This window comes from Leptidea sinapis, chromosome 46, assembly GCF_905404315.1.
Source record: "Leptidea sinapis chromosome 46, ilLepSina1.1, whole genome shotgun sequence".
In the NCBI taxonomy this organism is placed as follows: domain Eukaryota; kingdom Metazoa; phylum Arthropoda; class Insecta; order Lepidoptera; family Pieridae; genus Leptidea; species Leptidea sinapis.
Window position 1 is genome coordinate 2,131,555 of NC_066310.1, and position 22,100 is coordinate 2,153,654.

The 22,100-nt window shown below is 38.6% G+C and overlaps 2 protein-coding genes and 2 non-coding genes across 4 annotated transcripts in view; 1 reads left to right on the top strand and 3 right to left on the bottom strand.

The window, feature by feature from the left end:
- LOC126977958 (peroxisomal leader peptide-processing protease-like) overlaps positions 1-22,100 on the top strand; it is a 50,228-nt gene that overhangs the window by 20,832 nt on the left and 7,296 nt on the right. Inside the window, exons 2-7 of the mRNA XM_050826667.1 lie at positions 3,144-3,498; positions 4,200-4,363; positions 12,674-12,777; positions 14,645-14,772; positions 16,133-16,299; positions 17,492-17,598. Coding sequence (XP_050682624.1) covers positions 3,149-3,498; positions 4,200-4,363; positions 12,674-12,777; positions 14,645-14,772; positions 16,133-16,299; positions 17,492-17,598 — 1,020 coding nt within the window. The 5' untranslated portion in view covers positions 3,144-3,148. The remainder of the gene's footprint in view (positions 1-3,143; positions 3,499-4,199; positions 4,364-12,673; positions 12,778-14,644; positions 14,773-16,132; positions 16,300-17,491; positions 17,599-22,100) is intronic.
- On the bottom strand, positions 40-112 carry Trnav-cac (transfer RNA valine (anticodon CAC)). The gene has a single exon. It is a non-coding gene; the product is annotated as a tRNA-Val (tRNA).
- LOC126978018 (NADH dehydrogenase [ubiquinone] 1 alpha subcomplex subunit 11-like) lies at positions 6,750-12,225 on the bottom strand. The gene is made up of 5 exons (XM_050826753.1): positions 12,084-12,225; positions 11,532-11,635; positions 10,390-10,499; positions 8,525-8,731; positions 6,750-7,571 (listed from the first exon to the last, which is right to left on the bottom strand). Exons 1-5 carry the CDS (start codon positions 12,186-12,188, stop codon positions 7,540-7,542), a joined length of 558 nt encoding a protein of 185 aa, XP_050682710.1. The 5' UTR covers positions 12,189-12,225; the 3' UTR covers positions 6,750-7,539.
- On the bottom strand, positions 9,810-9,883 carry Trnaa-ggc (transfer RNA alanine (anticodon GGC)). Its single transcript has one exon. It is a non-coding gene; the product is annotated as a tRNA-Ala (tRNA).

A 22,100-nucleotide genomic window follows, 5' to 3' on the forward strand; every position in this document is an offset into this window, starting at 1 on the left:
AAAAAAATCATTTAAACAGTATTCGTAAAAAAATGGTACTGTTTCCGCCCGGGATCGAACCGGGGGCCTTGTGCGTGTGAAGCACACGTGATAACCACTACACTACGGAAACTTGAAATTTGATGTTGAAACTTCTGTTCTTATACAGTAGATTAGAGGTTAGCATTAAAACTTTCCTAGACATTCTAAGCACTATTATTTTTCACCTGTGTAGCTGAAAGATAGTGCTTTATTGTAAAATCAGTGAGGAAAAGTACTTTTACTCACTCAGTGAGAAGACTTCATCTATCTACGTCTATCTAATAGCATGTCGAGTTATTTGGATGCGCCACGAAGGAGGTATTATATTAGGTATTTTTTTACCGATCAATGGTCAAAGAGCTTATAAATAAAAAGAAATAATCCTGTTTCCGGAATTCCTTAAGTTCCAGAAGATAAACAAAATATAGAAATAATAATGTATTCATATGGGGTACATAATATCGATTATTTTATAATTATGGAATTAGGAAGGAGGTTTTTAATCAAAATTATTCCGTATAATGTTTTTTTAGATAAAATTTTGTAGTAAGTACTTTTTACAGAGTAAATATTAAATGCAATAGTAATGATTAATGATTAATATTTTTTTTTTCTAATATATAAGTAGTTACCTATAGTTTTAATAAATAAATTGAAATTATTTTGAGTCTTAATAAAAAATGGTTATTCACAATATGATATATGACACGTCATATAATGATCAAAATAACATAAAAATACTAACCGTTACCCTGCTATTTCTATCCTCTAAAGAAAAAAATTCTTTCTACTTAATCAGTAGCTAGGTAGGTACCTACAGTTTGGAAATAAACTTCTATTAATGATAATGACTGCGATGAATATCATTTTTTCCGCAAACATCGTCAAATACATCGTCGTACGGTGCACGTGCAGAAATTTTGTCATTTCTAATCGTCTGTTTGTTGATCTATGATATAAATATATAATATGATATTTCTAATCGTTTTCACGGGTTTGTAGGTCGAAGGCCCCGCGCCTTGACAATATTCCGCACTTGTATCGAAATATAGGTACCTACTATATTATGTTGTAAAAAGGCTTATGTACAACAAACGGCCCTACTGCAGCGACACTTACCAGTTCAGTATCAGCTAAAGATAAGGTGTACATTAAAAAAATTGCAGTAGACCTATGCTAAGTACCTATTATTTCATACTAATTAAATCATTTGAAATTTTCCACGGGGTAGGCTGTAGCAATGACAGCTATCATTATAAAACAATTGTAAAATAATACTTACCGTAGCGATGCCAGGAAACAAGCACAAAAGCGACACAATGTTAGGTACTCGAACAAATGGACCGCGGAATAGTTATAGCCCCTTATGGTGGCGCAGAGCAAACTCTCACTCTGGCACATTTGCCGGTGTATTTATACCAGGCAAAATTACAATGTTATTGGCGCCCCGCTGAATGGTGCTCATTACATTTCATCTTGTGAGGTGCGGTTATGGCCATCTAATTCTCAATTCACAGAAGCGTAATGATAATACGAGACGCAATAGAGCGTTTTCATTGCTGTAAGTATTCGAAGGTCTATTGGAAATGTTTCATAAAAGCCTGCAATGTATTGTAAATTGGCGCAAACCTTGAAATTACGAGAAACCTCAAGGAGACCTAAAACGTCACTGTATGATTATATTTCTAAAAATAAACCTCTTTATAATACTCTTGTTACATTGAATATTTATAAAAAAAAAACCTGTGTAATATTAATTTCTACAAAGGATATTAATATCATCGGTCTTCTGTGTGTATAATATGCATTTTAAAAGTTTGCACTTTTATCGGCAGTGTAACTGCATGTTTTTATGTAGGTAAAGGAGTTATGAGACGATCAAAACCTTCAATTGATGATAAGTTGTTAGGACTTCCTTTGTTTTTTGAAAATCAAAAATTCGACCGTTCGAGTACCGCCTCGTTATAAAATTCTGTTGAACAAATCAACTCTAAGGTTGTGGCTTCATCTACAGGATCTACTTTACAGTTGATAACCTGCTCAAACCCAATATTTGCATATTAGGAAATTGACTTGAGATGTCGCTCTTGTAAATCTAAACGGCACGGAACGCTGGAGGTCGTGGGTTCGAATCCCGCATCGTTCATAAAATTTTGTTTTTCAAATTTTATTTGTGTATTAATCCTAGAAGTGAGGGTTATCACTTTAAAACATATTGTTTAAATCTATAAATAGATTATCTTTGCGGTAAATTGGCGACAAAGTGGGACGAGGGCGGTGTGGTGGCGACTGGGGTAGAAGACCTTTGGTGGTGCGTAGAGCAGTGGGGGTTAGAACTTCTTAAGTTTTTAAGTAAATTATAATAGTTTAGACATAATGCTAGTAGGGAAGACGTTGTACTTAATCGAGGCACCACGCTCAAACTACTTTGCCGTGACCGCTGTTGGGCTTGTCACATAGAGACATATTAGATGTAATTTGTCAGTAATTTTATTACTAAGAGCGCTTTCGCACTACGTCCGATCCGATACCGATCCGTACCCGTGTGGTCGCGATGGGTAATCTAAAAGATTATTTTGAGTGGACTGTATGGAAAAAAGGTCGCAGGGTTCGTCACCTTTTAATACCCATTAGCTCAATGCAGAAAAATTCCAATGACTAACCGGAATATATCTTCTGCAGGCCCCGCCAGGACGTCCTTCGCTTTATTTACACCACAGACACAGCTTCTTTTCAAATTGATATAAATTATGAAGAGCTCAAAAGATTTAATAAAAAGTTCGCATCGAACGCACGGATTGAGATGCGGGGGTCGACGTACACTCTTCACGGTCGCTTCGCGAATGACGTCGCGATTCAAATTAGCCCTTTCATTCTACGCAATGAAGCTAATTGGCGCAACCACCGTGGAAATACGGTCCGGTGTAGTCGTAGAACTATTTCTACGGTTAACGGAGAGAAATCGGATGACGGAAGCCGGATCTAGTACGTATTCATAGAAATAGTTCAACGACTACTTCGGACTGTGTTTTCACGGATACGGATCGGATTCGGATCGGACGTAATGCGAAAGCGCTCTTAGTGTCCTATTTGTTTCGGCGTTAACACGAGCTGTATTTCAGGAACGATGGATGTGGAAGGCGTGATGGTGTCTTACAACTACTCGGATGACGGTGAGCTCGCCAACATCCTGACCGTCGCAGCATCAGGCATCAAATTCTCCAAGCGCTGGGTCCTCACACATGGCTCCATCCTCTCACCGCTCAAGCAGGCGAAGGTCATAGCGGATGCCAGAGGGAAGGCCATCATCAACGAGGAGTTCTATAACCAGCTGCCCGAGATCTATGTCACGTGTGAGAAGAAGCAGACAGTAGAGCCGGTATACCGCGAGGTGGAGAAAATCAGCAGAGAAAGGAGTTTGGACAGTAATATTGACTTCGATCACAGCAGCTACCAGGTCCGAGTGTTGACGGGGCGGTACGTGCCATCATGTGTACTTAACTGACGACTAGCTTTTACTTAAATAAAAGAATATCTTTTGTTTTTTTTTAAATGGAAGTCTTTTGTTTTCAGCTTGTCGGAGCATTGACAGCCAAATAAACAAATATTTTTACACAAACTCTTAGATTTCATAGTTTTCAAAGGATAATGCATTTAGTGATATTCTGCATTCCGATCGGAGATTATGTTGTGTTATTATTTTAGGTCTGATATTTTTACACACATTACAGCCGTGTGTGAGTACCTACTGACTAGGTACACTCTACCAAATGAGTGTGAGTGACACTGAATGAAAACCAACACTTCTTTACAATATTTTCTCTGTTCACTCGGGCTATACCTATTTTATCAACATTAATTATTGTAATAAATTTCACGAATCTTATATTTATGATGTATAATGTATAATGTATACTTAAACCTCACCTTAAACCTCAATACACATAGATACTGTACTCCTAGGTAATGATAGCTGTTGATATTTTCTGTAATGTGCAGTTACAATTTTCTCACACATTATAATAAAATACTTTTTAAATGGTCATAACGCGTGTATTTGAATTTTTATATTAGTTATTCAATAAAATTGTTACGTCATCACTATAGTATGTTATCCAGTGACGTCACTATATCAAGACCACCCACGTGACCTTACTGATCCAAGCCGCATTCTCCAGAATAGTCCACGTGTGGCAGTGTCCGGTGCTGGAGCGGTGTGTAGACGATGTGCTATACAGCTGGACTGTGGGCTACCGAGACGTTGATGTGGACAAGCAGAGCAACCTGGGGAAGGCCCTACTCTCCGTGTTCGTGCTCGTGGACTTGGAGAGCGAAACACCAGGTATCACAACAGTAGCATTACCACCGAGCTGAACATGCAGTGGACCTAATTGAACAATACCTATATGATCTTTAATTGACAGTATTTTGTGTAGTTTGTCCAATCACCTCATATATATTTTGCAGCAAATCAGCTCATTGATATTTCTATAATCTATGAAAACTCTAGGCCAAAATAATGGTCTAAAAACGTCCACGTGAAATGAACACACGTATTAAATGAAAATATTTGGGTGCTGTTTAATTGATGATTTCATTACCGTTTCGATCGCCCTGATATTAAACAATCCCCAGCAATACATCTACCAATTATTTTCAGTTCTCAAGTGTGACTTGTTCTGTGACCAAGAATTGTGATTTTTCCGTATATTATGGTAGAAATCACAATTCTTGGACACAAGACATGTCACACTTGAGAACTGAAAATAATTGGTAGATCTTCCAACGTTAAGCTCGTATCTATCTAGTTAATAAAGTAACAGGACTTGTCCCTAAGGACAATAAGGACAGGACGGATCCGGCGAACTACAGGCCTATTGCTATCACCTCCCTGTTCTCCAAAATCATGGAGAGCATAATTAGCCGCCAGCTTTTAGTATACCTAGAGGGTCACCAGTTGATCAACGACCGACAGTACGGGTTTCGCCATGGACGGTCGGCAGGTGATCTTCTGGTATACCTAACACATAGATGGGCGGCGGCTATTGAAAGCAAGGGGGAAGGCCTGGCAGTTAGCCTGGATATAGCGAAGGCCTTTGATCTTATATGGCACAGGGCGCTCCTCTCAAAACTTCCATCATTTGGGCTTCCCCAGAGCTTGTGCAAGTGGACCTCCAGCTTCCTCACTGGGCGTAGCATACAGGTCGTTGTCGACGGATATTGCTCGAACCCGAAGCCCGTGAATGCTGGAGTGCCCCAAGGCTGTGTGCTATCTCCTACGCTGTTTCTTCTGCATATCAATGATATGTTGGACACCTCCAACATGCATAGCACTGGTGATGCCGTATACACGGGCCATGCAGGTCTCTCTCGGGAAATCGTCGACCAGTGCCGGGAGAAACTTGTGTCTTCTATCGAGTCCTCTCTCGAGAAGGTCGCGGAATGGGGTAAATTGAACCTTGTCCAATTTAATCCCCAGAAGACTCAAGTTTGCGCGTTTACCACTAAAAAAACCCCATTTGTCGTATCACCGCTCTTCGAGAACACTTCTCTTAAAACCGCGCCTAGTATCGGAATACTGGGTCTCGAAATCTCGAGCGATTGCCAATTCCGTGGCCATCTGGAGGGCAAAGCCAAATTGGCTTCGAAGAAGCTGGGTGTCATCAATAGAGCACGGCAATACTTCAAGCCGGCCCACATTCTAGCGCTCTACAAAGCGCAGGTCCGGCCACACATGGAGTATTGCTGTCATCTCTGGTCTGGTGCACCCCAGTATCTGCTCGATCCATTTGACCGCGTGCAACGTAGAGCAGCTCGAATTGTCGGGGACTCAGCGCTCTGTAAACGGCTGGATCACTTGGCGTTGCGTAGAGACGTCGCTTCATTGTGTGTCTTCTACCGCATTTATCACGGGGAGTGTTCCGAAGAGCTGTTTAACCTGATTCCTGCCGCCGAATTTCACCTTCGCACGACACGCCACAAGTTAGGATATCATCCCCACCATCTGGATGTGTGGCGGTCCTCCACAGTGCGGTTTTCATGAAGCTTTCTCCCTCGTACTACAAAGCTGTGGAATGAGCCTCCTTGTGCGGTATTTCCGGGACGATACGACATGGGTACCTTCAAAAAAAGCGCGTACACCTTCCTTAAAGGCCGGCAACGCTCTTGTGATTCCTCTGGTGTTGCAAGAGAATGTGGGCGGCGGTGATCACTTAACACCAGGTGACCCGTACGCTCGTTTGTCCTCCTATTCCATAAAAAAAATAAGGGATAAGACGAAATAACTCGAGTAGCACTAAATCGCAACGCAGTAATTACCATTATTTCTCAGAATCACGCACTCAGAACAAGAAGAGGTGTATGAAGTGTGGGCCCACGCCAATTTTTCACACTTCTCCAAGTTTGAGAAGAGATTTACTCCGATAGAATATTGGGGAAAAAGAATCGAAAAAGGGTGCACGGTACATTAGGGTTATTTCATTGAGCTAGTGTGAAACCCGAATATCGAGCTGTTTTATGTATTTCAAATGGGGCAAAACTGTTTTTGGTCAATTCTTAGATCTTCAGTTATTTCGTAACCATTGATATGCCGATTTTGCTCTGCTTTTTCAAAGATGGCATCGAACTTTGTGCTACTCTTAGTAAAACTGCATTGGGTCAATGTAATTTTTTCGCGGCTTGCGTTGTTTTGTTCCTTTCTTCAATAAAAATTGCTGGTTTGTTTTAAATGTAACCTTTTTAATATTATCAAAACCTGGCAGATACAAACAGGTCAGTCAAAGAGATTTTATTACAAGTGTATACAGACTTTATGCGAGAAGACTTTTTCCGACTAATTGTTACTCACGGCCGTTCCCAATATACTATCTACAGATAGAGATAAATTACTACCTTCTACTGTTAGTAATCAGCTGTCAATAATCTGTAGCTGCCCCAATATACCCGATAAGTCATTCTTATCGCCAGTTCACTGTTGCAATTTCCAAACAAACTTGTATCCCTGGTAAGCTATACGTCGTCCCATTGATAGACAGCGTGTACGGATAAGATGAGTTACCTTCGATAAGTTTATTGGGACAGAAAAGTCAACGATAGTTACAATTTTTTATCTCACGTAGGCCACAACCGGAGATAGACTGAATATTGGGAATAGCCATTAGTGAACCGACCGAGAGCCTGCATCGAGGATCCCAATCGCCGGTAGTAATGATTTCGCTCTAAAGTGCCGAGTGACACGCCTGTGGGTTCCGGTGTAGTTCAAGACATCCACTGACTCATATGAACCCATGAGACGCAGTGTTGTTTGCGATGTTGATATATCTTCGAGGTACGATACTATATAGGTGTTTGCGGTACGATTCAGTTCATGTTGTCACTAGTATTACTTTACATGAGGTGGCCACATGCTTACCGTGTTAAATAAAAAGTATTGTTATGAAATCTCCTTCTATTGAGATTATGACAGAATGAATAAATAGAAGAAAAAAAGTGACATTAATACACTCTTAATTGTTAAAGTTAATTCTTCTTGTCGCACGTGTGTTGCATTTCTGAAAATAATAAAAACTTATAAGGTGCTACAGGGTACTTCTGACACAGGGTAAGTCCGGATAATTTAAATAACTTCTAAACACAGCGCGAAATGTCATCTTGTTCTGGCCCTTCTGCGTTGACAGTAAACAAATAAAAAGTTAAACTTTGAATCATCCGGACATACCCTGTATCCGAACTTATATATATATTAAAGTCGTATCTCTTATTATAGTCTGTATACCTTCATAGTGTTATCTAATATATAAAATTCACGTGTCCCAGTGTTTGTTATCAAACTCCTCCGAAACGGCATAACCGATTTGAATGAAATTGTGTGTGCATATCGGAAAGGTGCACACATCTATTTTTCATACCTCTAAATGATATGGGTGACCCGCCCCAAAGACATTTTTTTTATTTTTATTTTATTATGATTCAGCATTAAAAAATACAAACAACTTAAAATTTTGTTCTGTCTACGATCAACATCTATTTTTGTATCGCGATTTTAAAATTATTCTGTTCCATCCACAGATCCGCAATAGGGTTGCAAGATGACAATCGAATACAATAATAAAATTGTAGTACGACAAATTTTATGTACCTACGATATATTTGGTCGGTCTAAGAATCGTTCGTCATCTATTTTTTATACCTACTCCATAAATTTTAATTATTGAACTTTTTTTTAATTACTTTATATGGCAATGCAAAGTTTGCTGAGTCAGCAAGTATTATATATATTTTGTAACATGCTATAGACAATATTTTGAGTGCTGGTTGTTTCTCAATGTACGCCGGAATTTATTACTTAAACACATCTACCACCAACACAATTATTTAGTAAATAAGTATTACTTAATCGTCTCAGTGGAGTTTCAAGTAGTTTCTTCAAGGTGTTTCATAGCGGATGCGACATGCTTGTCATAAAAAGCCCGGCTTTTGTAATTCTTGTGGCGTTAGGACTAACCGTCTCTTGGATCCGCTAACAAGGTGAAGTCGTTTCTCCAGCTGTTGACAAGCCCCATGTGACCTTGTACATGCGGCACCAGCTGGTGTCCATGTACCAGGGCCTCCTTCTGGACGGCCGCGACGGCTCCGGCGAACAGACCCCCCACCACGTACATGTGGTTGGTGCCGAAGTAATACGCCATGATGGGCCCACACGCGAACCCACCTACCACAGGATACAATCAATGTTGATACATGAAGACTAGATTTTACCCGCGACTTCGTCGGCGTTGAATAATTACTTTGGGCAATTTTTATTTTTTTTTGGATGGGTTTCAAATAATACACATACAAACTGCTCTTTCCGCTGCTGACAGAGCTCTTCTATGACACAGCGCATATCCCTTGTCTTTAATAGTATTTCCCTGTGAACTTTAATCTCCTATTTCATCCCCACGTAGGTCAAAGTTTAAAAAATGCTCGAACAAATGCTTTTAAATTATTTCTTATCAAGTGCCTAAATACAAAGTTTCATTGTTTTGTCTTCGATAATGACGAATGACCAAACTGCCATCCCCTATTTCAACCCCTCCATTTATTTTTTTGCAATAAAAGGTAGCCATGTTCTTTTCCTAGCTCTAGTCTATCTCCGTACTAAATTTTATCAAAATCGGTTCGGTGGTGAAAGCGTAACAAACAAACTTACATTCTCGTTTATAATATTAGTAGGGATTACCTAAGTAAGTCACCGAAACAACGAATATCAAAACCTAGTTGGCTTCAAATAAGAATAAATGTAGTGGCGACAAAACTGGAAGTTTTGAAAGGAATACTCACCAGACAGGAGTACACTTCTTTTAAAAATTCAGATGTACACTAACCCCCTTATTCATAATAGTCTGCTAACTTAAAGCATTGCTAATTCTCACTCCGTCTTCTTCTATTGACCTAAGTCAGAATGAGAAAAAACACTCCTTAGCGGCTGTTTTAAGTTAGCGGACCATTATGAATAAGGGGGTTAATGTTTTGGAGAACCTATATAATTTCTGGTAAATCCGGCACTATAACTTGTACGTACACAATATTCCGGGCGATTGATCGATCTAAGACCTTAGTGTTCTATATTTTTCACAAGCGACGATGCGGTTACGCACGCGGCCATTAAGAGTTTTTTCTGACACATCGCCAGATGGCGCACATCACGGATGTGCGTAAAGAGGGAAAGTTTGAAAAGAAATGTTTATGGTTTTCAGGACAAGTATCAGGGATTAATACACAAATAAATTTTGAAAAACAAAATTTTATGAACGATGCGGGATTCGATCCCACGACCTCCGGCGTGCCGTGCCGGTGCTCTAACCAACTGAGCTAACCGTTCGAGTACCGCCTCGTTATAAAATTCTGTTTGCTTTGTTCAACACTCAGGTTGTGGCTTCATTTACAGGATCTACTTTACAGTTCATAACCTGCTCAAACGCAATATTTGCATATTAGGAAATTGACTTGAGATGTCGCTCTTGTCAATATAAACAATATGTTATGTTTTTTTAAAGTGATAACCCTCACTTCTTCCTTCTAATATACAAATAAAATTTGAAAAGCAAAATTTTATGAACGCTGCGGGATTCGAACCCCCGACCTCCGGCGTTCCGTGCCGGTGCTCTAATCTACTGAGCTAACCGTTTGAGTACCGCCTCGTTATAAAATCAACTACCAGCTGCGGTCTTCCCGAACAGATACGACTTAGGGACCTTCAAGAAAAAAGCAAGAAATTTTGTTGCGGATGACCATGGGCGGTTGCCTCACCTCTCCCCATCCCCCCTCTTGCCCGTTTGCCCCCTATCATATAAAAAAAACATTCACTACTTTCATTTAAATACACACCTAGGAAATAGTTGAGATGGTCGTCCTTCTTCCTGAACAGCAGCGCTCCGTTCGCCACTGCAGCGAATGTGGCTCCCATCAGCATCAGCGACCCCGAGTGAAACATGTATCTGTCAACAATTCACACCATAACCCTGACAGTCCTCATAGCGTTGAATGGCCAAGCGGTGTTCTAATTTATCTATACTAATTTAGCTATAGTTTGTGTGGAGGTTATCGTCAAAAGTGTACATCCGATTAACAAAATTACCTGTATGATATTGTCGTGAAAGTGAATAAACGTGCTAAGCAGTAGAACGAACCTGTCGACAATCGGGTTTGGATAGAAACTAAACTGGAAAAAGGATATTATAGAGACGGTTATCTTGTATTTTTTGTAACCATTATTTTGTTTTATAATTTTATGTAGCCTTATCCTCAGAATGTTGGAAAATCATTAAGCAAGCAATAGTTTTTGGTTATTTGTTTTTTTTTAATCTAATATACATATAAAATTTTCGTGTCGCGGTGTTTGTTACCAAACTCCTCCGAAACGGCTAAGCCGATTTACATGAAATTATGGGTGCATATCGGATAGGTCTGATCGACCAACATCATTTTTCATACCCCTAAATGATAAGGTTGACCCCACCCCTAAATACTTTTTTTTGACAATTTTTTTATTTTATTTTATTACGATTCAGCATTGAAAAATAAATACAACTTCAAATTTTCACGGTTTTTCAATCGCGATTTTTATATTATTCTGTTCCATCCACAGATCGGCAATAGGGTTGCAAGATGGCAATCGAATACAATAATTGTAGTACGATAAATTTTATGTACGATATAATATTTGGTAGGTCTGAGAATCGGTCGTCCAACTATTTTTATACTCCAAAAATTTTAATTATTGATTTTTTGTTTATTACTTTAATTGGCAATACAACGTTTGCTGGGTCAGCTAGTTAGGTATACAAGTTTATCCGTTTAAGCAGGCTTGCGAAGATATCCACGAACCATCAGCACCCATCTAAAAAATATACGAACCAACCTGGCAACCCAAACACAGCTAGAACATTTCTCAGACATTTCTAGCAATCAACAAAGTTTTTTACAGATTACATTAAATTATTAAATAACTAATAAAAATAAACTGTCACCGTTTAAGCATAGGTATAAAACCGACAGCTCTAGAGTACATCAGAACATCGTACGTTGAAATGATGGCTCCGATGGCAGCCCCGTATCGAGCCAGGCTCATCATCTGAAACATTATCATTGAAACATCAATAAAATCAGCAGATCAGCTGGAATAGAAGACTATCGTGCGATGCGAAAAGAACAAACTCATAATGGTCTTTTATATGGGATTATGAAATCTTATCCGGCGCTTGATCGACGTACAGCTGGTATATCTAACCTCACAAGTCAAAGTAATCTTTATCATTATCGAAATCAAATTAACCATCTGCTGGAAGCGCCGTGGTGGTAGTTTCTATTACTAATTCTTGTGGCAAAAATAGAAATCCAAGACTTGATAACTCAATATATTTGGAGGGAGGTTGATTTTATGATTTGGTTTGTCATGATCTACACCAGACTAAATTTGTGTATTCTACTTCCATCAATGATTCTACATGACTAAAGTTTTCCCCTCCATAAAAGCGACTACATATTTTCGTGGGGATGGATCCAGCATCAGAATCGCGTACCTTTTTGTCAATATTACACCCTTCAGGCGTGTCGTAGTATCCATAATAGGTGCGTGATATTCCTTCCCTCCCTTTTTTCTGTTCCTCTTTACAATCACACGACATCACGGAAACATATTCCTCAAGTACCTAATGGCAATATTTATGACGTGACGTTAATGTCTAAGTCAAACTCACGAGGCTACATGAAAAAGTTTTCGTATCTGACACATATACTTATTATGTGTTAAATATATTATATGGGCATACAGCAAGATAGGAAAGAAAACCTAATTCAAATTCAAATATATATATATATATATTATTCAAAATCACTTTTTGAACTTTTAAGTGTGCGTGACAAACTCCGTCTTACAATTGCTATTTGTATGACACTTTGTGTTAATGTGAGTCATGAGTGAATTGCTCAAAATAGAGGTTACTTCAAAACTCAATTTTTTTCGATTTTCACATCTGTTATAGTCTATCTAGTTGTATAAATGATCTAAGCAGTAATGTAAATTGTTAACTATGTATACTAAAAATATAGAAAATAACACAGTATGGTCCTGAGTAGGCGTCCCATGTTAATCTCTGATATTTTGTTCCAGGTCTGAAGACTCTACGCCCTCTGTCGGAGCTGTTCGACATGGTCCGCGCACCCCCCGAGCGAGGCGCCAACATCCACGTTCACTCCACGCCCTTTGGATGTGAGGTAAGTGTTATGTGAGTGAGCCGACCGACCAACTAAATGAATGGCCTTGGTGGCTTGAGGACGTGGAAGGATGCAGGCTGGTGGAGGACGCGACTAGCGTTGACACACTGGCTCCTTCTCATGTCCAAGTCACTTCCCTTGGTGCTGGGGCTGCTGCTTCGACTGCCGAAGACAGCAAACGTCGCAAATATTACATCTTTGTGTCGATTAGTGTCAAGACACCTTGTCCGTGGGGCCAAGAAGTGCGGAGAATGTACAAAGTACTTTCTTCGCGCCTCAATAAGGCTACTGGAAACCCAAGCGCTGGCAGCTGTTTTGGTCAATGGCCTAGCTATCCAACTGAATTGCTTGATAATTCTTGAAAATTATTGGTACACTTCCCCGTAACCCTTGTTTAAATTTAATGTAATCAAAGTATTGTAAATATAGTTATAAGATTATTTCGTTGGAATAAAAAAATGTATTCTGTGCATTTTTTATGGGAATTAAGTATAATACGAGCAGATGGAACGACTCATATTTTAATCTCGGACAATATGATGATATGAGTCACAACGCATCATAAAATTACCAATACAGTGAAAGTCAGACTTACACACAAAGGATATTGTACCGTAATACAGATTACAGGTTAATTTCATCTTCATGGAAAAGAGGACAAATAATACGGTAAGCAACAAAAATTAACAATTTCTCTTGCAACAACACCAGTGGAGTCGCAAAAACGTTGACGGTTTGATTCTGGAGCTGTAAGAACTATGATACAAAAGTGCATATCATAATCCCCGCAAATTAAATTAAAGGGACAAGCCCTTCATTTGTGACAAACTCTTATAGGACAATGTCAGGGACGTAGCTACCACCGTATCTGCCGTACCAATTAAAAAACCGTACAAAACCAGGCCCCCGACGTGCGTAAGCAAAAATGAATAAAAAGTTTTGCTGCTTGCCGAAAAAAGGCAAGGATTTGGTTTGTTTGTTCAAATTTTGGAAAAACTGACAGGTTATGATGAACAAATATTTCTTTTAATTTTAAGCAAAAACTTTTTTCTTTTGTGAGACATTTTATCCTTCACAAGGGCCTCCAGGTAAACTTTTATACGGGGCCCTGCAAAGGCACGCTACGCCACTGGACAAATTACTTAGTTAGTTTTACTGGGCTGTTACGCAGCCAGCTTAGCCTGTTGACTGGGCCATTATGCGTGTCCGTTCGTCTTCTTACCCCAACCAGGCCAGACCATCCCAGAAATCAGGCGCCATTTCAAATTGCTACAGGCATCCGGAAGAGTTGTTGGAGATCGGAGGATTTGTGTTCATTCACACTTCTGCACTCTGGAAGCACTTATTCTGTTTATAAGGATCGCATTATGTTGTCCTGTAATGATGTCTTGTATATTGATTAAATAAATAAAAGATATCCATAAAGGCAATACAATATAGGTACTTATAAATTAATTAAAACCACGTATTTATTGTTATTTTGCTCTTTGTTTACTGACTGTTGCTTTTTTTTTATGACAATAAGGGACGAGACGAGAAGAACGTTCAGCTAATGGTAATTGATACGCTCTACCCATTACAATACAGTGCCGCTCAGGATTATTGAAAAACCCAAAAATTCTGAGCGGCACTACAATTGCGCTCGTCACCTTGAGACATAAGATGTTAAGTCTCATTTGCCCAGTAATTTCACTAGCTACGGCGCCCTTCAGTACGAAACACAGTGATGTTTACACTTTACTGCTTCACGGCAGAAATAGACGCCGTTGTGGTATCCATAATCTAGCCGGCATCCTGTGCAAAGGAGCCTCCCACTGGTATAACCTATATCATAATATTATATTGCTTAACTTTGATCATATTCCAGGTATTTTTAAATGCCGTCACCACCGGTACGGTTTGTGGCCTTGTTGGCAAAAGACCGTCGCTGCTCCTCACTGATGCGGCAACAGCCCTAGGCTCCGAAGGTGGACCTGTCTTCACAGAGGGACCAACGTATGTTTACCTTACTGTCCTAAGAATAAGACTGAGGGTTAAAAGTTAATTTGATGTGGTAAATTGGTATTTATGAAACATTTGTCGCTTCTATGACTTAATTTTTTTTTATTCATTCTCTAGGTTCTTATATCTACCGCTGAAAAAGTATCTCCGAAATTGCTCTACAAGTGTATGGGAAACAGGCTGCCATAGTATCACCAGCTGATGTACTAAATGCCTCATTGGCTGGATATTGTTTATACATTCCTTCATACTCATACACGCACTACTCGGTTTTCCGCCTTCTTAGCTTCATGAGAGAATCTTTAAGCTAACAGTTTACCACATTAATTCTAAAGTAATTTCTCAATAGACGTACCTGTGAGTTTTGTAGGGATAAATGAATTATTATTAATTATTGACGGAATACAATGGATGTGGGTAGCGCAGGATTCATCGTCATCGAGATCTTTGGGGGAGGCCTCTGTCCAGCACTGGAACATCTTCCGGCTGATGATGAAATGAATTATTACATTTCTTGCTTCACATGCTTGCGTATTACGTACAGTTCAAATTCCTCCAATCTTACTACTTTGATTCTATTCAAATAAACCCTTTCATGAAAATTCTTATACTTCGAATGTTGTACCCTCTAACAATAACCTGTCCTCTTTTCAATACAATTCAGATTGATTGGGTAATGTACGCTGAGATGAATTTTCCAGCATTTTTATTGATAATTTGTTATGTTTTTAAAGTGATAACCCTCACTTCTAGGATTAATACACAAATAAAATTTGGAAAACAAAATGTTATGAACGATGCGGAACTCGAACCTCCAGCGTTCCGCGCCGGTGCTCTAAACAACTGAGCTAACCGTTCGAGTGACGTATCGTCATAAAATCTTGTATGCTTTGTTCAACTCTCAGGTTGTGGCTTCATCTACAGGATCTACTTTACAGTTGATAACCTGCTCAACCCCAATGTTTGGAAATTGACTAGAGATGTCGCTCTTATAAGTCTAAACAATTTGTTGTTTTTAAGGTGATAACCCTCACTTCTAGGATTAATACACAAATAAAATTTGAAAAACAAAATTTTATGAGCGATGCGGGACTTGAACCCACGACCTCCGGCGTTCCGTGCCGGTGCTATAACCAACTGAGCTAACCGTTCGAGTGAGATATCGTCATAAAATCTTGTATGCTTTGTTAAACTCTCAGAATATGCAATTGAGCAGGTTATCAACTGTAAAGTAGAACCTATAGATGAAGCCACAACCTGAGATGGGCAAAGAATGCAACACATCCGATAGTATAGCAGTGTCTATAGCCCTAGCCCATAAAAAATGATGTAATATAGTGTGATGTGATGGCAGGAGACAGCTAGTGGGTGCGGTGGTATGCAGCCTGTCCTGGTGTCGCGGCGAGTGGGTGGGCCTCACTCTGGCGGCGCCACTACGCTCCGTGCTGGCTGCCAAGTTGCGGGTGTCCCCTGAGGCCGCTGCGCGCGCACTACCCTCGCCGCTGCACGCTGCTATACTTGGTAAGTAGAAATTAAAGGATTTTAACGACAGTTTTCAATAACCTATCCATCCTTAGTTTAACTTACTAGAGGTAGACAAATTTATCCTTTTACGCTTACTTACATTTCAATAACCTTACGACAGATAGCATTGGACTATAACTAATATTGGAGATAACTATATACAGATAAGATCTTGTCATTAAACGGTGACAGCAATGTATCCGTAACTAGAGATGCGTTATTGAAAACGGCCGTAAATCATCTGTCCCGATGTGATGGTATCATCAAGATGGACGGTAAAAGTTTGAGACTATACTTGACTTATTTTGATTTTCCCTAAAAAGATTAGGGCTATGTTCGTATATTCTAGTAGTAAACAATCGAATATTTCCTTTACCGTTGCGTTCAACGGTTGATATCCCCGTTTGGCGACCTTTTCGGTCTCGTAAAGAGAAGCACGTAGCCGATTGGCTTTGATTATCTTTGTAAGTGGTGTAGGCTGTGATTCTGTGATACGTGAAGGCCTGGCACCGTGTCAGAATTTTGAGGGTTAGATGTGGAACGTAATTAATAATAAATTTCTCACATTGTTATTGATATCCTTTTTAATATTCTCACTCAGAATATTGCTATCTGTGGTACCCTGTAGCGTTAGGTTGCCCACCGCAGTTAGAAAAGGCCAATCGAATGTTTGGGTCAACTCTTTGTTGAATGGCGTTCGTAACTTCTGCCACTTCTCTTTATCAAAATTATGTCTGTTTTAATTATCACGTTTTTTGTATTTTGTTATATCTTGCCTTTCAATTTCGAGAGAGGACTTTGAGGTCAGAGTAAACTCATAGCTACAAGTGTCGTATAGGTTAAAAAATACTGTATCTAAATGTTTTGACCAGACTCTTTTTTGTTGTTTGTTTGTTGTTGTCTCGTGCCAGAGTTTGACGAGTCAACATCTCCTGAGGACGCTTCGTGTAGAGGCGAAACACGTGTCGAATTGTTTAAAGACAAATATTAGCAGAATTAACACTAAAGAAAACTCAAAACATTTGGATCTACTTCAATAAATTGTTGACACCCAACATTAACACAGTTATCTTCTTATCGTCCTTCTTTTTTTTCTAGATCTCTTCGTCTTTAAATTTCAAGTTCGTCTATATTTCTCCGTCTACTCCACCGTCCTGAGTTAAATTAATATCTGTGTTGATGTGTGCAGATCGTATCGACCGTGTCACCATGCTAGTGCGGTGCGGCTCTGCGTGGGGTGCAGGCGTCTACCTCGGCGGAGGGTACGTGGTCACGTGTGCACACGTCGTTAAAAACGTAAGTTGTAATTACTGTTACTGTATCAAGAAACCACAATTAAATTTCAGAATGTGAAGTCTACACGTCCTGTTTTTCTAAATATCTTAAGGTTTTGTCAAAAACCTGTTTAAATATGATTAAAAGGCATTTATTTTCTCAAAATGTATTCTACTACCAATGCTTCGGAAACAAATGGAGTTCTGAGAGAGAAGAAGCGGCGGAAGAAACTCTCCCAGCATTCTTTTTTGCGCTCATTTAACAATATACAATATTGTACTGTCATTGTTATTGCAACAAAATAATCATAATCTAGTCCCAGGCTGTCCAATCACTTAAATATTCAGCTGTGGAGTAGTAGAATTTACGACAGAGACATATTTTATAAAATAATTAAATTTATTTATAGATATTGCTTGAACAGTGGTTGGGAATTTATTATAAAAGTGCTGTTACCATTAAAGCTATTATGTTGGTATCTTATGATTGATAGCATTTAAAGACAGAAACACGAGAAAGAAATTATGTAATGTTTAATTGGAATAAAATAAATTTACCCGTGGGTCAATCAAATCATATCAAATCAGTTAGTCATAGAAATGACACTTATGAATGTAAAAAAAAATCTTATTGAACTACCGCTACCTCGTAGAGGGTTGAAGCTAATGAGAAGAAGTAGCAAGAAACTCATTGGCACTCTTTTATATCAAGATTTACATTAACATCCATTTACAAATCATTTCAATTACAATATAATATGTAAAATGATGCAACAAACATACTCAAACGTCAAATAGTCAATGTCTTACACGAGTAAGTCAAAAAAGTAAATGTAAATTAATACGAAAGTTATTGAATACAGTAGCTGCATCATCCACACACACCGTAAATAAATAAAGGTATTCTGTGAGCATTTTATAAGCGATTATAAATAAATATATATATCCATACATATATATATACACAATAACTTTTAAGAATATGAAACCGAGTCTCCGGCAACAGGATCCTCCTGCCACCCTAAGCAGCGCCCGTTTACGAGTATGACGCATGAGCCAGCCATCGCCTCCCTCAACCATATTTTAGGGAAGGGGACGACACGTCCCATGTCGCCGCCACAAGCAGTGACATTTAAGCGAGCATGAAACAACATAATACCCGTAACATTAACAGTTGGAGCCATGCTTATCATTTAATCTAGATAAAAATTGTACGAAAATTTATTATTAATTGAACACAAATACATAGTTTACAATTAGTTTAAAACTAAAGAAGTTATAAGGAAAAAAGTGTGAAAATTTCTATGATAAATTTCTTTTTTGCTCTACAACTTTTTTTTATACATTTTACAAAAAAAATACCTCAGACCAATCTTGTAGATAGTCTTTTGAGGATTTTTTTTAAATTCATTCATTTAAAGCGATGTTACAGTGCTCCATACTTGGTTCGTCAATGCTCATGAGAATCCGGTCAAAACGAAATGTTTAATTTATGTTTATGATCGTTTTTTCTATTGTATATACATTCTTTAAAAAAAAATGTTAAGTCCTTACAATTTTGCTCATTCATTCCTCACTGTTTTCCTTTCTATAGAACTTATTACTAAATTATTGTTTTTTATAGTAATTTCTAAGACGAGTGTGGGTACATTTCGAGAATGTAGGCAGGTAAAAAGGTCTGAGTTACCATTTGGGAACAAATGCACATCTGCCTGCTACGACTCGTTTTCACAGTTTTTTTTAAACCATTTATTTCTGATACAACAAAGCGATGTATACATATTATTCTGCCAAACTGCGCAGCAGTTTGTCGGCAGTAATTCTCGTGTTTCGCAAATTATCAAATCAATATTATGTTTTTGTCAATGTTATGTTTTTTATCAATTGGAATAATATTACATATTTTAAACAAGCGTTCATAGTTCCCGTTAAGTTTGTTTTTTGTATTTCTGTTCACTAAGAGCTTTAATGTTCTTATTTGCAAAGTTTTGATTTTATTTTTATTCGTAGTAAAAGTTAGTCCATAGCTACTCAATCCGTAACTAATTGTTGCCTCGACCAAAGAGTGATACAGGGTGTACAAAATATTTTTACTCACCGATGACTTTAAGTGATAAATTTTACCAAATACTGTGCGGAGTTTCGAACATACTGAGTTAACATGTGCATTCCATGAGAAATTTTTATCAACAATGAGCCCTAGATATTTATACGACGTCACCTGTTCCAACAGACTACATTGACATATTTGTGAGGAACTATGCAAGCAAGAGTAACTATGTCCTATTATTTTAATTTTAATATCTTTATATTGACTATATGGTGAGAATATAGGCATACATTTTGTCTTTTCCATATTAATAATAATTCCATTGTCATGTGCCCATTTATTAATATTATTGATTGATGATGCGCAGTTTGGTTTCGTCCCGGTCTCTCAACGGATTCTGCTATATTTGCTCTCAAATCGACAGTTAGCTAGGGACACCGCTGTATACGCATGCTTCTTAGATCTGAGCCGAGCTTTTGATCTGGTAAACTACCAATTACTATGGCCAAAACTGACCTGGTCGAATGTACCGCAAAAAACTGTAGATCTGTTGAGATACTGGTACGAAAACCAAACAAATTATTTAAAATGGGGCGACGCCATCTCTAATGACTTTAGATTAGAGTGCGGCGTGCGTCAAGGAGGGCTAACCTCTCCGGACCTCTTTAGCCTTTATGTCAATGATCTGATTGTGAAACTTAGGAATGCCGGAGTTGGCTGTCATATAGGGAAAACGTGCGTGAATAACTTCAGCTACGCTGACGATATGGTGCTTTTAAGCCTAAAATATAATGTAAAAAAACACAAATGATGGTGTTTCCGGCTAAGAAAGGTCTGGAGAGAATTCCGATGGTCTTTTTAGACGGTGTATCCATAGATAGAGTGGACCGATTCAGGTACTTGGGGCATATCCTAACTGAGAATTTGTGTGATAGCGAAGATATAGAACGCGAGCGGAGGGCTCTGGCTGTTCGATGCAATATGCTCGCACGCCGGTTTGCACGGTGCAGTCCTGAGGCGACGCTGACACTATTTAGAGCATATTGTCAATGCTTCCACACGTGTCAGCTTTGGGTCAACTGCACTAAAACTGCACGAAGCAGCATCAGAGTGCAGTATAATAATGCATACCGTATTCTGATGAGACTGCCCAAATATTGCAGTGCGTCGGGCATGTTTGCCGACGCCAGAGTCCCCGATTATTTCGCAGTGATAAGATCACGAGTTGCTGCTTTTTGGTCTCGCATTCGCGAATCTGAAATTCTCAGTGTATGCTCTGAGCACCCAGAGAATCCTATACTCCATTACTGGCTTTCGGTGCATCGTGACATTAACCGGAAATAGTATTATCAGTACATTACTTTTTGTACGAACCCCCCTTTGGGGCAATCTTAGTTTTAAGTTATTTAATTATTAAGTACTGTGGTGTATACAATTTTATTTTTAAGTACATCTTATTCAATTAACTGTAATGGGTTTAAAATGCCTGAAATAAATGACATATATTATTATTATTATAGGTCAGATGCTCATTAATATAGATTCGTGTGTTGTCATTATTGTTGTACAAAGTGTGCATAGTTATTGGTGTTTTACGGCATTTTAACCATTCACTACGGCCAGCTGTTGTTTTAAATCTAATTATTATTTTCGATCGTAAGTTTTTTTCGCCACGCACTCTCCAGGCATTTTCAATGTCACTTGTGCCGAGTTTCAGATTCTGTGCAATTTTTATAGTTTGCTGCATTACACTTTCATCACTCATTTTTTTCAAATTCACTATTTCTAAATTCAGTTTTAGTTCCTTTTGCTCAAGAGCTCCAAGCCGTTCTTCCATCACGTTATTACATTTCTCGAGGTGAATATTTTTTTGTATAATATCTTTCATTCTACTCTCACATTTTTTTGTCACTTCGGCACATTGAAAGTTTCCAGTTTCCTCAGTTTTAGAATGCAGGTTCTCCAAGGATTTTTCAATTTTGACGTTCGTATTTTTAAATTCACTTATTAGGCTTTTTATGTCAGCCATTTCTGACTGTAGTCTTAAAAAACGAGTGTCTTGTTCTTCTTTCATTGAGGCCAGCATGCTGTTCATGCTTTTCATTTCATCTTTGATCATTTTTAAAGTTTCACTTAGAGCATCGGTTGGATGACAGCTTTTATACCTTATCGGATCGGCTGATACGGTACTCGAGTCTGAATCCGTATCTTCCTTACTTCGCTTCTTTTTGGGCTGTCTCATATTTACCCATTTAGCCATAGAAACTTGCTTATCCTGTTTTCCCGATATACTTGAGTCTGACCCATAACATTTGTTTGTCTCTTTGTTGGGTGTGCGTTGTATATTCGGCATTGTAATACGTTCAGCTGGTAGAAATATTGTAGGTACAGTACAATAATATACCATATGACATAATGCTGTGAAAGTAACTAAAATAAACCAATCTTGCAGTTTCAATGTCTGTTAAGGAACG